The following is a 16946-nucleotide window of genomic DNA, read 5'->3' on the forward strand; positions in this document are numbered from 1 at the left end:
TTGAGTACTGAACTTATTTCAAGCTGTTCTCAAAACCGAGACAAGAAAAGATTTGTCACAGAAACTTGAATGTCTATTTGAAGGATTCCAAAAAGCAAAATTGTTAGCGTATGGTGATTTACTATATGGTGAACATAAAAGCAAATTGCATAGCCCACTTTCTCTAAAAATGTTCATTTATGGAATTTCTTGAGGCAATTTTGAAATAAATTTATGAGAAAGGACTAATAGCTTGAAATCTAGCACTATGCACAAAAAGACTGATCTCTCACATATGGAGAAAGCTGGGTTTTTTTGATATCTCAATATGCCATCATTAATTATGTTAATTATGGGCCATACTGAAGGCAAACAAAGACCAAATAATCAAGCTTTCACCTTAGGACCATTTTGAATTCTAAAATTTTTCTGAAAGAATTTGAATTAAAATGAGGCACTGGGCTAGAATGCCAAATTTCAGTTAAAGAGGATATATTTAGATATTTTATATTTTTGAGTGTACGTTTTAATCACTCCTTACATCTCTAAGTATAGAAAAACTACTCTGAAATTAAAAAGAGAGAGAGAGAGAGAAAGTAGCATGATGGAAAGAGAATTTGATTGACAATTAGGAGTCAGTAAGTTCTAACTACATAATCATTGACTATTTTACTTATTCTGACTCTCAATTTCTTCACCTATTAGAAAATTAAAGATGGATTTAGGTTGCTTTAAATTTAAATTCCACCGTTATTTCCTAGAAATAGTCTGTGAAGACTCATATAATAGAGACTTAACCTATATTTGTTGAATGAAATAGAACGTTGTCAGGGTCCACCTAGAGACATTTTAGTAATTGATACCTCTTTACCTCTTGCTGCCTATGAGAAGAAATAGGACTGGAAATAAATTAATTGGTAGTAAAAGAGCTAACACCGCTGAGAAAAGCATGAAAATAAAAGATACAATGCCCAACCTCCATGGCAAGCTTGGTGTGATTCATACAATTTCCAGTACCAGTAGTCAAATCCAAAGGGGTGCAGAGCCTGAAATTCAGGTGACAAAAGAACTCACAGAAACCCAGTGGACTGAGTGTGGACTCAGAAAAAAGTTGTCTGATGTGGCTTAGTCATCACACTGGGATTAAAAAGAGTAACCCCATAAGAAAGAATTGGTTTAAGAGCTAAATCACATAGCAGATGACCTTGTATCTGCGAAGGAATCACATTTCAGATGTAATCTGAAATGAAAGATGGAGAACTGAGATAGAAGTTTTGTAAAATTGCACCAGTAGTCAAAAGAACTAGGGAAAGTTAGAAGTCTAGGATGTCAGGGGTCTCCCCAAATCCTGGGTTAAGTTACCAGCATTACATAATTCCAAGCCCCAGAGGATGATCGCACGGAAAACAGGTGAGAGGCAATATGTAGATTCAGTCAAACAGCAATGATATAAAGAGCATTTCCAATGTTGTCATCACTGTACTAGGCTTTTAGCATACATTTCTTTTTAATTTTCACAAAGTCTGTGATTTGAGTATCATCCTTATTTTCTATATGAAGAGACTCATTCACAGAGTAGTATACAACTTCATGAGAACTTAGCTAGTAATTGGCAAAGTCGGAATGTCAATTTCCAGGCTCTCACTCTTAACCACTCTTACATGGTCCAATGCTTGAGAGAACTAGGAGACATGAGCACAGGGAAAATGTGGTGGGAACTGACAAAGAGCGTAGGTAATATGTCTTTGCCATAGAAGATGTACGTAGGAACAGCCACTTCTTTCTCCGTATCACGTACTGTTCTATTCTGCATTGATTTCTGTTCTAATTGAAGTTGAAAAGCAATTAGCATAGAGAGAAGATAATACATTTATAAAATAATATTAATAAAAACTAAATGGTACTTAGTTTCCTTCTAGGCTTTGATTCTAACTTGATGTGATTACTTGAAGGATGATAAATGATGAGATTATGGGTTCTTAGATGGTAAGAGCTAGTCATATTTATATTATTGGGGGTATCTGAATGCTGCAATATTTTAAAGATTAGATTTTCACTAAATGTTGGTAAAAGAAAATTCAATTAATACATACAGAGCAGATTGGGAAGTCTATACATATGAATTAAATTCAGGTATTACAAGTCAGTTATTGTGAGAAATTCCTACATAAAGATACAAAATTTACAGGGAAACTCAGTACATTTATTCATGCTATTTATGTAGCTCATATATTCACAATCAACTCCTTATTTACCCATCATTTATTTTTCTTTTGCTGCCTCACATAAATAGTAGGTAAGTGTAATACAGTAAAATTAATTTTAATAAATCCTAACTTGCCTTGGGATTATCTACCATAGGGTACATTATAAAGAGAATTGACATGACTTCTGTCTATAATAACATGCTGCACTCCCTACATCTCGCCTGTCCATTACAGAAGGTTTCTATGTTTATGTTTTAAAAATATGATAAGAAGGGCTGCCTGGGTGGCTCAGTGGGTTAAGCCTCTGCCTTCAGCTCAGGTCATGATCTCAGGGTCCTGGGATCGAGTTCTGCATCGGGCTCTCTGCTAGGCAGGGAGCGTGCTTCCTCCTCCCTCTCTCTGCCTGCCTCTCTGCCTACTTGTGATCTCTCTCTGCCAAATAAATAAAATCTTTAAAAAATATAAGTAAAATATGATAACCTAAATTTAGAAATGTAGAGGTTAAAAACAACACTTAGGTCAGAAGTCCAAAATGGGTGCTAAGGGCTGAAGTGAAGAGTTGTATCCATTCTGGAGGCTCTAGGGGGGGAGGAATTCCTTGTCCCCCCGGCTTCATACAGGCTGCCTGCATTCCTTGACTGGTGGCCCTTTCCCTATCTTCGTCTGTCTCACACTAGGCTCTGTCTCTGTTGTCATATATCCTATTTCCAACATTGGCCTGCTCTTAGAAGGACATTTGCAATTACCTTCCATCTACTTGGATAATACAGTACGATCTCCTCAACTCCAGATCTTAAATTTAATCACATCTACAAAGTCCCTGTTGTCACTTAAGGTAAAAACTCACAGGTTCCAGATATGGATATTTTGGGAAGCATCATCATGGAGTCGGCCAGATAAGAACTTAATTGTTTAAATGTCTTTGGGATATATAGAAGGGTTCTGAAAAAATTTTAAGCAATTAAAAAATTTTCTAGCATTCACATGAACTGGGATATCCTTCCATTTCAGAAATTCCTCAATAAGGAGAGGGAATAATTTAAGCAGACTGTGTGCTGAGTGAGGAGCCCAATGTGGGGCTCAATTCCACAGCTCTGAGATCATGACCTGAGTAGGAATCAAACAGTCAGAAGCTTAAGCAACTGAGCCACCCAAGGGCCCACTTACATCAGTGTATTTTAAAAACAAAACGTTACATTCTATGTCTTTTTAAATCTTGCATGTTTATGCTTCTCAGTTAGAGCACGTTGTAAAAATTTCTTTGAATTAAGTTTAAGTGTCCAAGCTCTATAATTTTATTATTGCAAATAAAGCAAATGAACATAGTTAAGTTAACCTCTCAAACTTTATTTATGTCTATAACACTGTACTTCCTAAACCAAATCTTTTCCTAACACTGGTAATCCAGTTAATTTGTTTAATACTCTCAATTCATCTTGTTCCCTTACAATTAGCATCTATGCATACATTTACATATTATTCATCTACCGGAAGTATATACAGAGCTTATCTAAATGTTTTTTTTTTTTTTAAGATTTTATTTATTTATTTGACAGAGATCACAAGTAGAAAGAGAGGCAGGCAGAGAGGGGGGGGAGCAGGCTCCCCTTTGAGCAGAGAGCCCGATGCGCGCGGCTCAATCCCAGGACCCTGGGATCATGACCTGAGCTGAAGGCAGAGGCTTTAATCCACTGAGCCACCCAGGCGTCCCCAGAGCTTATCTAAATATTGATGCCACCTGATGTTTGACTTATTTGATGCAAGTTTATCTTTATATTATTGTAGAATCATGCAGTATGTTTTTACACTACATATTTTAAAGAGAATGCCAGTTTATTCAATTTCATTTTGCAAACATATTGATTTTTTTTTTTTTTTTTTTTTTTTTTGAGAGAGAGAGCACAAGCAGGTGGGAGCAGCAGGCAGAGAGAGATGAAGAAGCATGTTCTCCAAGCAGTGAGCCCAATGTGGGGTTTGATCCCAGCACCCCGGCATTATGACCTGTGCTGAAGGCAGATGCTTAACCAACTAAGCCACCCAGATGCCCCTGTGTTTTGATTCTTAATAAATCTTAGAACCTTCAAAGAAATCACTGCTTCATTAACAAGGGTATTAGCAGTACTAGTCGCTGGCCTGTTTCTCTCCAAGTCACTCCCCTCATCTTGACCGTAGTCACATTAACTTTCAATCAGGTCTCAGAACAGGCTGACCTCTTCGTTACTACTCTTCTATTTGCCTTGGAAGATTTTTCCCCCAGACTCTTTGCCTACTGTATTCTTCACATCTTTCACAACACCTTAGGTGAGCTGGCCCTTTCACTATTCTCTATCATGCAACCGTGCTTATTTTCTTCTTGCATTTTATTTCAATCTTTAATGATTATATGGTTTATATTATATATGATATAATGATTTTATTATATGATAAAATGGTTATTATATCATATAATGATTTTAATGATTATATGTTTTGGTTCATGTGATGTTGCCTTATCTCCCAAGCCTGCCAGCTTTATAGGGCCCATATCTATTTTTCCCCAGCACCTAACATAGGGACTGACCCATATTAGGCACCAAAAAACTTCTTTAGGTAGAATTTTTGTTAGTATACCAACTCTCTATCTTTTGAAAATTAAGAAATATAGTAACAATTTAGAAGTGTTTTTTACATCTATTAGCACTGATTACATCAAAACTCTAGAAAAAGAGCTGCAAAGTTAAGTATCTTCAGAAGCCATTTTAAATGATTATAGTGAACCAGGTACAATATGATAAGTCCTGGATAATATAGCTATTTGAGAAGAACAGACCCTATTTAAAGGAAGCAGCACCCCCCCCCCCCCCCAGTTCTAGTCTATCACTGATGAAGGAAATGTAGGCTCTGGATTTTATGGTGAATTTGTCTTTCCAGTTTTTTATTGTCTTTTCTGTGCTCTACACTGGGATAGAGGAATCACAGCCTACAGGGAGGTCACAATTTCTACCTGCCAATGGGCATGTCCATCTCCCCTGTCACTCTTATGTTCTGTATTTGATGGAAACATCAGTCTGTTTGGTTTCACATTCACCGTACAATTTCTTATCTTACACTGTCCCATCTGTTACAAATGCTTGTTCTTCTTATTCTTTAGGACTCCGCTCAAGAGTCATTTCCTTTAGAAAACAGTCCCTGAAGATACCCATGCTCAACCCCACACTAGCCACTATGGGGTGGGAGTGCCTTCTCTGTACACCGCTAATGTGAAATGCTCCATTGCTTTGCTGACCTAAAAACACTATCACATCGGGGACTGAGCCCCATTTGATTAATTTCATGGAGGGCAGAATCTTTTTGCATAGTTTTACGTGCCAACACGTGTAGCAGTCCCTGGTATCTAACAGATGTTGAGTGATGACAGATAAGTGGGATGTCTTGAAAGCAAATGGCATCCTTGAGTTGAAAATAATTTCCATAAACCTATGAGCAGCTAGAAAAAGGTACGAGAGAGTTTAGGATTCTGACCTCCAAGAAAGTATGGTCCGTCTATTCTTCTCGTTTCCTAGTAATTTTTATGAATATATGATATTTTGGGCATATCAGCAAACTTTAACTATTAGGTAATCACTGATTCATTTCTAAAATATTTATGGATTATCTGTCACGTATAAGGTACTGTGAAATAGAGAAAAAATGTTTGAGAGAGAAGGAAAGAAACTGCAGTGGGAGAGCAAAAGGAGAAAAGAAAGGGGCACGTGGGTGGCTCAGTCGGTTAAGCATTGGACTCTCGGTCATGGCGCAAGACCCTGAGATGCTGAGACTGACCCTCGTGTCAGACGAGTGTGGAACCTGCTAAAGATTCTCTCTCTCCCCGGCTCTCTTTCTCTTCAAAGAAAGAAAGAGGAAGAATCTGATAGTTATTTTAATAAATATTATTCTAAAAAATATTTTTTTTTCTAAAAGAGAATTTAAATAATTGTCCCTGCTCTTAGAAAGGGACCAATATTTAAGGGATAATACTTGCTACATTACTTGGAGGCTCAGGGAAGAATAATAGGAAAAACTGGTTGCTGGTAGCATACTTGAGGAATAAAATCACCAAACAACTTGAAGGAACTAAAATTCGTATACTCTATATTTTTACCATAGATCTTCCATTTGAATTAATAAGGTCTTGTTTGTAGACTAGAGTTTCTTGAGTTTAATCATTCTAGTTGTGAACAGAATACTTTGGGAGGAGCCATTTTGACTAATTTTTTTTTTTTTTCTCTAACCATCTAATACATGTTTCTCGAATGTCTCCTCTGTGTCAGAAACTGAAAAATGTACTGGGGCAGAAGCAATCAACCTATATCTTGACATTTCTGTGCCATCTTAAAGATTAAACCTATGGGCTAATTTTGGCACTTGTGTTATAAAATATATAAGTATTTTTTACATAGTAAGAACCAAAGAATGCATATATTAAAATATGTACTCATTTGAATATTACTAGCAAAAATATATTTAGTTATTTATAACTAAATAAACACTTGTCTGTTTTAAATGTTGAAGTATAATGCTTATTCTTAGAGTAAAAAAAAAGACAAAAACTAATAGATTATGTCATTGTTTATAAATATTAATTTTCCGGTAATACTCATTTTGCATGTTTTTCCATAGACAATCACACGTAACTTCAGATGGCTGATGTGAATGGTGAGAAAATCTGTAAGTGGTGTAACATAAGATCGGTTAAACCACTCATTTCTAGTAGCTCTCCAAATAGCGTGCTCCCTCTCTCCGTTTCTTAAGAAAATCCACTGCAAGAAAAGGTTGCTAGAAGAAGTAATATGTGGTTTGTATTTCTAAAAGGAACAAACAAAGCACTGAAGAGAAAAGCAGGACTGTGAGAAAAGACAAGCACTTTCTGAGTGTAATGTGCGTGAAATTGTACGCCTTGGAAGAAAGACAAATTGTCAGCAGGATGCAAAGTAAAGATTCTTTGCTCAGAAATACTCTATATTGGTGGTTAGTTGTTTTATTGTTTTCCTCCTGACACAAATCTTCCCTGTGAACCAGCTAACTGAGGGAAACTCTACCTGAAGATGCCGGGATTTCAATCCCCGATCAGGCCAGAAGGTATGGAAATGCGACACGAAGAAGCAAGGTAGAGAGCCAGAGTGTGGCATGATAAACGCTGCGGTTTAACCTCTGAATATCTGGGTCATCTCCCAGGAGGAAAACAACAACAACAACAAAACACTCAGGAGGAAAATCAAACTCAAAAGTAAATGCGAAGGCTATAAAAGTCACACTGCGACTAAGGTGTGACAGGAACCTAGAAACGTATTGATTCACCTGTCCCAAATTTGGTCACAAACAGGAGATCTGTGAACCCAAACAAGAAAATACAGGCAGGAGAGAGAAGGCTGAGATTTAGGAAAAATTAAATAGAACTATAGCAATTCAGAGAAGTGTGTTATTAGAAGGTAAACTTCAGACTTAGGATTCACTCAAAGAAAGTGGCCTCACAAAATTGTTTTTAATCACTATTTTTTTAAACTTTCTTTCCTATGAACAACTTAAGAAAGAAAGAAAGAAAGAAAGAAAGAAAGAAAGAAAGTCAGTCATACCATCTGATTCAGGTTAAGGTTCTTCTAAAACTGTCATTGTTTAGCCATGTATCTATTTATTGACGCCAAAACCTCTGCAAAAAATTATTGCAAGCTTAAAAAATATATCGCAAGCTTATCTCAGATATTTTAACTCCATATTTCTGATGTGAAACAAAGAATTTTGCTGAATTTTTATGTCTATCACCTTTATTATGCTAATGTATTATTAATATTAATGTTCCCCACATATTTTATCTATATTTTGATATTCTCATTTTTTTTCTATATTTTTCCATTGGAAAGTATCACTTTAAAAATATTACCAAGAGAACTCACACACAGAGTCTATATAAAGAAAGAAAATTTAATAATAGTATTTTTCCCACATCTCCATATTAAGAAGAAAACATTCATAAAGATCAAATATATCACTTATATATAATGAAGTTTGTTGTCTTAAAAATGAAAATGGGTATTACTGAACTGTATAACAGATAGAACCTAACATAATTTGTTTATTGAGGTGCTCAATTAGAAAAATTTAAAACACTAACAACGAATCCTAAGTCTGAAGTTTACCTCCTAATAACACATTAGGGATATTTCAATACATATATTACATACAAGGATTTCTCTTATAATATGGGTGATTTAAAGATTTTATTTATTTATTTGACAGAGAGAGATCACAAGTAGGGAGACAGGCAGAGAGAGAGAGAGGAGGAAGCAGGCTCCCTGCTGAGCAGAGAGCCCGATGTGGGACTCGATCCCAGGACCCTGAGACCATGACCTGAGCCAAAGGCAGCGGCTTAACCCACTGAGCCACCTAGGCGCCCCATAATATGGGTGATTTAAATAACTTCTTGGGGCGCCTGGGTGGCTCAGTGTGTTAAGCCACTGCCTTCGGCTCAGGTCATGATCTCAGGGTCCTGGGATCGAGTCCCACATCGGGCTCTCTGCTCAGCAGGGAACCTGCTTCCTCCTCTCTCTCTGCCTGCCTCTCTGCCTACTTGTGATCTCTCTCTGTCAAATAAATAAATAAAATCTTTAAAATAAATAAATAAATAAATAAATAAATAAATAAATAAATAACTTCTTAAGTTACTACTTAGCTAAGAGCCTCATTCCAAACTGTGGGCACAAGTTTTATAGCTGAACTCCTTTTTGTCATTATGCTTTCTCAGGTGATTGGGAAGATCAAAGTTTGCAGCGAACCAGCTATTTTAAGAAAGGCATAACAACCTCTTCAAAGTTAAGTAGCAAAAGAACTAACAAAAAGAGTCCAGCTGGACGCCTGGCTGGCTCAGATGATTACACGACTGCCTTGGGCTCAGGTTATGATCCCGGGGTCCTGGGATTGAGTCCTGCATCAGGCTCCTTGCTCAGCAGGGAGCCTGTTTCTCTCTCTCTCCCTCTCCTCCTGGCAAATAAATAAACAAAACCTTAAAAAAGAAAAAAAAAAAAAAGATTCAGGCCCTTGAAGCATTTGCTTCCACCATGTGCCATAACTACAGTGATGAAAATTTTGAGTTAAACAAGATTGGATAACTCATGAAAATATAGAGGAGAAAATCTCTGGGTAGATTTATCGCTGTGTCCTTAACAGGTATTAGAGACAGGCTCAAATCTTGGCTATGTCATTTTCCAGCTACTCTGTATTTTACATGAAACATTAACTTATCCTACTGAGCTTCAGTCAGAATAGTGATACTCATACCTAACAGGGAGGATATAATGAAACTTAAATAAAATAATATATACAAATATTTAACCCATGTGGTAAATAAGATGTAGTAAGTGCCAATAAATGATGGCCAATTTTAAGTAATTGATTTTTCTTTTTTTTTTTTTCTTTTATAGCATTGGAAAAGGAAAAAGTATTTTATGCTAGGGGTAAGAAAAAGAACTTAGTGTTGATCTAAATCAACTTACTACAGATCAGGGAATGTCTATAAAGTGAGATCAAGAAAAATTTAATAATTTACCTTTGCTTAAGGACCTATGCTTTTCTGTTAAGTAACCAGACCATATTCTGAACCCAGTCTCCCTGATCTCTGGTGGTATTTTCCCATTAAACCAATCTACCTTTCAAGTAAGTCACTATACTTTACTTCATGGTTTATACTTCCTTGTGTATTTTTTTTCCTTTTAAAATCATGTTAAATTTACTAAATGAATCCCAATTACATATTACACTTTCAACTGAATCATACTGAAGATATTCAAACAAGGGCAATCATACTAACCCATGTAACTTAAACCAGTATGTTAACAGGCAAGTGGCTGCACTTTAATATTTAATAAAATAATCGGATGAATATTTTAACATAATGGATATACATCTAAGGTGATCCATAGATTTTAAGGATATCAGAAACCTGTATATACGGGATACACAGAAATCAAATAATTCGTCTCTGAAAATTTGTAAAAGAGAAAGGAAATAATGTGGTAAACCATACTCCTTTTATGCCAAAGGGTATGCACAAATTCTTGTTTATATTGAAATGATTTAAGTAGATGATTTTTTTAAATAAGTTGGCCAGAGGATTTTGGAGTAGTTGTCCTCAAAGAAATTCTGAAGAAATACAGAAAATTGAAGAGACAGCTGTGAAATTCTTTAATATTTAAAAATTGTGAAAAAATCTAGCTTGACATTTCCTACTTCAGCCTTCATGTTTCAAAAATATGACTGAAAGTTTCCTCAAACTGTCTTTAAAAATGAGGTATTCCTTATGGTGGATTTTTATGAAATGCCTTTGGAAACAGCTATTCTACATAATTCACAATGATCTTATTATATAATCTAACGATAATTGAAAAAGTTGCAAAAGGCAAATATTATTACCTTAAAATATTACTAATGAACAATAACTGGTCAGTAAGAGCTTTATCTTTCCATAGAAGGATCCCTAGAGATAACAGTGTACACGAAGCATAACTTCAGTGGAGATTTCAATAGAACCCATACGCTTACGATTTCTGTTATAACAAGGAAAATTAGCTTCTAAGACTGCACCAGATAAACTTTCTCTAATGAATTACAAATAAATAAAACAAAAATGAAATTTTCTCTCGACTGCTTTCATTATTACTTTAAAATTTCAATTCATTTCTTGCTGGCCAAATTGCTCTCTATTATTAGATTATGCACAACTTACAGTTTATGAGTAATGTGCTGCTTCTTAAATAAGCAGAAATGAGGCGAGCTTCGACCTATCTCTTGGCACAGCTACACTGGCTGACCCCCAGATACTTCTCTTCAGAGATGTCAAAGGAAGTTGGAACCTGGGATTTATGGGCGATCCCCAGTGTCTTCTACTCTTGGGATGAACTGAATATGTAATGTGAGAATGCAGGACTTCCTGAGTGATCTTCACTGAGGAATCCCGTGAATAATAAATAGTCAGATCAAAAATATTTCTATGAAATGGTGATTCTTCCTTTGGGTAGAAAAGTCAGAAAAATGCTCCAGTTTTGATTCTTCATTATTCCTGAAGAAAAAATATGTGGTTGGCATATGCCCTATCTGACTGAAAAGTTGCAAAGAAAACTTCTTGAGGCTGTAAGAGGTAAATTCTGAAGAATGCTTTAGTTCATGTAATTTTTGTGTTTTCTTTTCAGTTTGTTCCTTCTGGGTGAATATATTTCTCATCCTCAAAATGTCGACAGCACTTATAGATTAGACATAACTGCTTCTATTAAACTTAAAGTTTATCAATTTCTATGCCACTATCATTATATAAAATTAACATTATATAATGTTACATATAGTGATACATAATATTATATATAATATTTACATAATATAATACTATGTAAGTATATTACTCATTTTCACTTTCTATTTGCTTGGACGTAGAAGGATGCAGTATTGGCATGTCATTCATTTCAACTTTCTTCTAAAAATTTTATATTCTTACATTAAGAAACCTTTTAGAATGAGTATTGATATACAGAAATGTATAGTCAAAATGGATGCTGCAGAATCCTGCACGCAACATCTAATTATTCCAATGGTGGGCGGATATATGATCCTGAAAAATTCAAATTAGCCAGTCTTTAAAAAAAAAAAACATGTATAAATGTGATAATTCTTATGCTTTCATAGAGAATACTTTGTCAATGCATGCAAAACAAAGCTTAGTATCTTTTCACAAGAACAGAACAGGAATATACATACTGTAAGGGACACATTCGTACTGCACTTCCAGGTATTTATAGGTTCCTGGACACGGGTCTGGAAAAACATCAGGACCTGCCACCACTGCACACTGCGTTCTGTTATTGCACCTGAAGTCAAGAGAAAAGAGATAATAAATTTATGGGAAGTTAAATCATTACTAACACCAGTACTAATTTTATTTTGGTTCTTGTTACAAAGAGTTTACATAAGGTTTTGGTCAATTTAGAATTTCAGACCTTTGAAGGAAATATCTGTGGTACACTTAAAAAACTAAAAATAAAAATCAGTTCATCTAGTTTACTCTTACTAACAAATTTAATATTTCAGGGAAAATGGTATGATTTTGAGTTAAAAATTAAATACTGCTTAAGCAACACTAACCGGTCCGTAGAATACTGTCAATATGAACACAGGTAAGGACAGTTTGGTAAGAATTACAAACTGCCGTTATTTTTTAAAAATTGAGAAAATATGACTACAGAGTTTTATTAGAAATTGTAAAATAGGGGCGCCTGGGTGGCTCAATGAGTTAAAGCCTCTGCCTTCAGGTCAGGTCATGATCCCAGGGTCCTGGGATCGAGCCCCACATCGGGCTCTCTGCTTGGCAGGGAGCCTGCTTCCCCCCCTCTCTCTGCCTGCCTCTCTGTCTACTTGTGATCTCTGTCTGTCCAATAAATAAATAAAATCTTAAAAAAAAAAAGAAATTGTAAAATAAATTCACCAATTATCATGATATCCACTTTAAAGGCAGTGAAAATACGATGTGGAAAAGCTTTTAGCCAAACTTTTAAAAAATCAATAAAAATTTAATATTTGAATATAAAATATATGTAAAATTTAATATATATGAATATATAACTAACATTGTAAGTAAAACTATTTTTTTAAGAATTGATGCTCATGTCCCCTTGTTCAGATAAATAATTACATTAACCTCACACATTGCTGTTCACCAATGCCAATCTCCTATAATTTAAAATAATTTTAAATCTCCAAAGAGAATAATCAAAAACCACTACTGAAGTAGAAATATAAACTATCCATTTTTTGTGGCAATTGGGTTAAACAAATCTGGGCTGTGCAGACTTAATCATGGGTAAAGATACATATAATGAAACTGATTCTTATTTTGAAAAAGACGCCCAAGTTCAGAATGGATTTGCTACGGTCAATTTTGCTCAGAAATTGTCTAGATTTGATAATTTATTGATAGGTAGATATTTCTATAGAAAAAATCATGTTTTTTTTTTCCAACTATAATATTGCCACTAATTGTATGGGATGAGACATTCTAGTTATCCTGTTTAATGTGCTTGTTTATTCATTTCAGAAATACAGTCCCTCATGGCTAGTATTTGCCATTATACATTCTTGAAGAAATGCTTCACTCTCTGATATGACCATATACTTCTGTATCCTTCTTTGATACTGGCAGAATAAGGAGCATCGAGGGCAGACTTTAGCTTGTTTACTGTGAAAATGCTTTGTGTTTACTGGAGGCTACCATTTGTTGGCCTTAATGAAGATTTTATTTAGTCCCTAAATTAAAATGGATTCATTAGTGAATGCTGTAAGCTGAAAAATATATTCTGTGCAATCAGTGGAAGATTAATAAAAGTCAATATTCCATACTTATCAGGCAATTTAGCCTAACAGTTAATGTTGAGGATCAGCATGTCCCCAAAGTTCTTTTGTGTGGATTTAATGTCTGAGGGCGATTATCAGACAGCCGTGTAATAACATCAGCGTCTATGTGGCTTTTCTTACACATATGCTGCAAGGAGGCACCTTGCCGTGTTAGTGTATTCAGACTTTCAAAAAATAGCAGCACTTCCCTTTTACAAAGAAAACTTTTTGAAAGTGATGTCTCAAGATAAGATACATGTTTCTTTGCAGTTAAGGCATATGATTTTCACATCATGCCTTGGGAAAAAAAACCCTCATAAGTCAATCTCAGATATTTATAAAATGAGAAGATATAAAAACCTACAGTTATTTCTTCCTCATCTTTTCTTCATCAAAGAAAAATATCAGGAATACTTTTGAAGTAGAAATGATTAACAATAAAAGAAGTATACATCATGAAATTTAGTAAAATGCACATATTCTGTAAAAGTAGTATTTCTGATCTGCAGTCATTAAGCCAGGGCAAATTTGAAATATATATATTATAAATATATGTGTGTGTGTTGCTTTCTTTCTTCATCAACTCGTTTTATACCCTATTATCAACATTTTATTCTAATCGCTACAGCTCAGATAATAAAATTCATTTAGAAGTTATGTGAACTCTTATAATATTCTGATATGGAAAAGCAACTAACACAACTTTTATTATTTAAACAATCAATGTTTTATATCAACAGACAGATCACTAGCAATGTATGAGTTGAGTGTAAAGGTTAAAATTTACAATTATCAGGACGCCTGGGTGGCTCAGCCTCTGCCTTCGGCTCAGATCATGATCCCGGGGTCCTGGGATTTGAACCCTGGATTGGACTCTCTGCTCAGCAGGGAGTCTGCTTCCTTTCCTCTCTCTCTCTCTGCCTGCGTCTCTGCCTACTTGTGATCTCTGTCTGTCAAATAAATAAATAAAATCTTAAAAAAAAATTATAATTATCAAAGTATACAGAATGTGGTCTTAAATCAGAGACTTCAAATGGTTATGTCCAAATAGACTAGATTAAAAGATGTATGACCACTATACTAATTACTAATTCACTTATCTGCTTATCTATCTAGATATGTGCACCAACCAGTTTACATATTATATTATTTTTTACAAAAATATTAATTATTTTTGCATATATAAGAAAATTGGCTGATCATTTGCTGTAAACATTAGACACCTTTGTGAGTCCCAAATATCTTACTCAACGTTAACCAAAAATAACTCAAAAAAGTCTTTCAATTAGTGGGATATATATGTGAGAAGATATATAAACCAAAACATGCTATACCAATAATATATTTGCAGTCATTATCATCATTGTTCTGCACTGAACAGCAAGATTTTAAAACATTAACTTTTCAAAGTAATTCCATATTTTACAAATGATTATATTAAATGTTCTTTATAAGTTAAGATTCTTAAAAATCAGGGGGAAAGGTAGATAATCTAGAATATTATTCTTGTATACGATACATTCTAATATTGTTTAAAGACTACATTCCAAAAACAGAAGTTTTATGGTTCTGTTTTCTTTTTCTAATTGCAATCACTATAAATAAAAATAAAATGAACTATACTTCTGATGAAAGCTTATTGAACAATGAACAATATACACAAGTAAGAGTACTTTTATATACTTTTGTAGTGATGTCAAAATCGTTAAAGTAAATTCATTCTAAAATACTATAGATGATAAATGTGAAATAAAATAATCAAATGTTCTCAGGTCCCTTAAACTCAGAATTTTTCATTGTTTATTTTAATATAAATATAAATTTAAAAATGATTTTCAGTATCCTTGATATTAAAGATACTTCTAGAACACATAATAAAGGATGAGAAAAGACCGCAATAATATGGTCAAATGCATCCTAATCCACTAATATTCACAGAGAAAACCTCATAATCTTATGAAAGTATTAAGGCTTATTTACAGTGATAGAAGTTTCAATATTTTTCCAACAGAAACTTGATGCAATAAAAACGAAATCCACTCCAACAGCAGACAGTTTTGAGGAGAAATGGCTGATGGGGGTCAAAAGTTACCACTTCCAGTTATAAAATAATAAAGTCACGGGATGCAATGTACAGCTTGGTGGTTATGGTCAATAATACTATATTGCACATTTGAAAGTTGCTAAGGGTAGACAGTAATGTATGTAGACAGGAGGCACTCACAAATACCAAACACTATTCTCAGTGAAATCTCTTGGAATTTGAATTTTCACTTACATAACATGGGAACCAGTTATTTTATTCCTTTAAGCCAGTTACTTTACCCCTTCACAAGGTTAATGTGCTTATAAAAATGCATTAGAAAAAATGTAAAATATCATATATATGCACAAAATACACTTTTGGTTGTCATAGTTAGCATGGTTACCAGTATGAACATTTGTTTCAGGACAGGTTAAAAATACTTCATTTCAAAAGACTGTTCCTTTTGAGAGGAACTTTCAATACAAAAGAAGTAGCAGCCAGGAAGGCACTCTTGGGGTTTAGGCTAGATAATAAAATAAATAACAATAAATTAAAGATAAATAAAATATAAATAAAATAAATAATAAACAATAAAAGAAAGAAGATTCACATTAAAAACAAACAAAAAAACAAACAAACAAACTGTGGGTGCCTGGGTGGCTCCGTGGGTTAAAGCCTCTGCCTTAGGCTCAGGTCATGGTCCCAGGGTCCTGGGATCAAGCCCCGCATTGGGCTCTCGACTCAGCAGGGAGCCTGCTTCCTCCTCTCTCTCTGCCTGCTTCTCTGCCTAGTTGTGATTGCTGTCTCTCTCAAATAAATAAATAAAATCTTAAACAAACAAACAAACAAACAAAAAACTGTAAGCCAAGTCATCAGCTATATGCAAACTACTTTAACTGGGGCACCCTAAGTCCAAAATTTATAGTTACAAAGTCCTAGATCTGTGTAACCCTTCACACTTGGAAAACATATTCATATATATCCTACTTGTCACTTCTTTTATGAGATGAATATTACTACCTCCAATTTCACAGAAGAGGGAATAGGTGTGAAGATGTTACATGACTTTTCAGACTCTCACAAATCAAATGGTAGTTACTGGATTCCAGAACAGTGACCTAAAAACCATTTTACTGCTATCTTCTGAAATGTACGAATGTCTAAATACATTTCACAGTCACTCTGGAGAACTGATTTAATTCACTCTGACAGGTTCTTAGGGGTACTATGATGATCTGATGGGGCAGAGATCAGGTGTAAAATATCCAAGTGGCCTAGGGTTCCTTCAGTCATGATGTGGATCAGCCATTCCAAGGAGATTCTGAATTTAAATGAATATTACACAACCA

At 34.7% G+C, this 16946-nt stretch overlaps 1 protein-coding gene across 12 annotated transcripts in view; it reads right to left on the reverse strand.

The window, feature by feature from the left end:
- The window catches only part of ADGRL3 (adhesion G protein-coupled receptor L3), an 809555-nt gene that overhangs the window by 325475 nt on the left and 467134 nt on the right, over window positions 1–16946 (reverse strand). For all 12 annotated transcript variants that reach the window (XM_059160370.1, XM_059160378.1, XM_059160333.1 and 9 more), the window contains one exon: window positions 11943–12052. In XM_059160370.1, coding sequence (XP_059016353.1) covers window positions 11943–12052 — 110 coding nt within the window. The remainder of the gene's footprint in view (window positions 1–11942; window positions 12053–16946) is intronic.

Source organism: Mustela lutreola, chromosome 1 (genome assembly GCF_030435805.1).
Source record: "Mustela lutreola isolate mMusLut2 chromosome 1, mMusLut2.pri, whole genome shotgun sequence".
NCBI lineage: Eukaryota > Metazoa > Chordata > Mammalia > Carnivora > Mustelidae > Mustela > Mustela lutreola.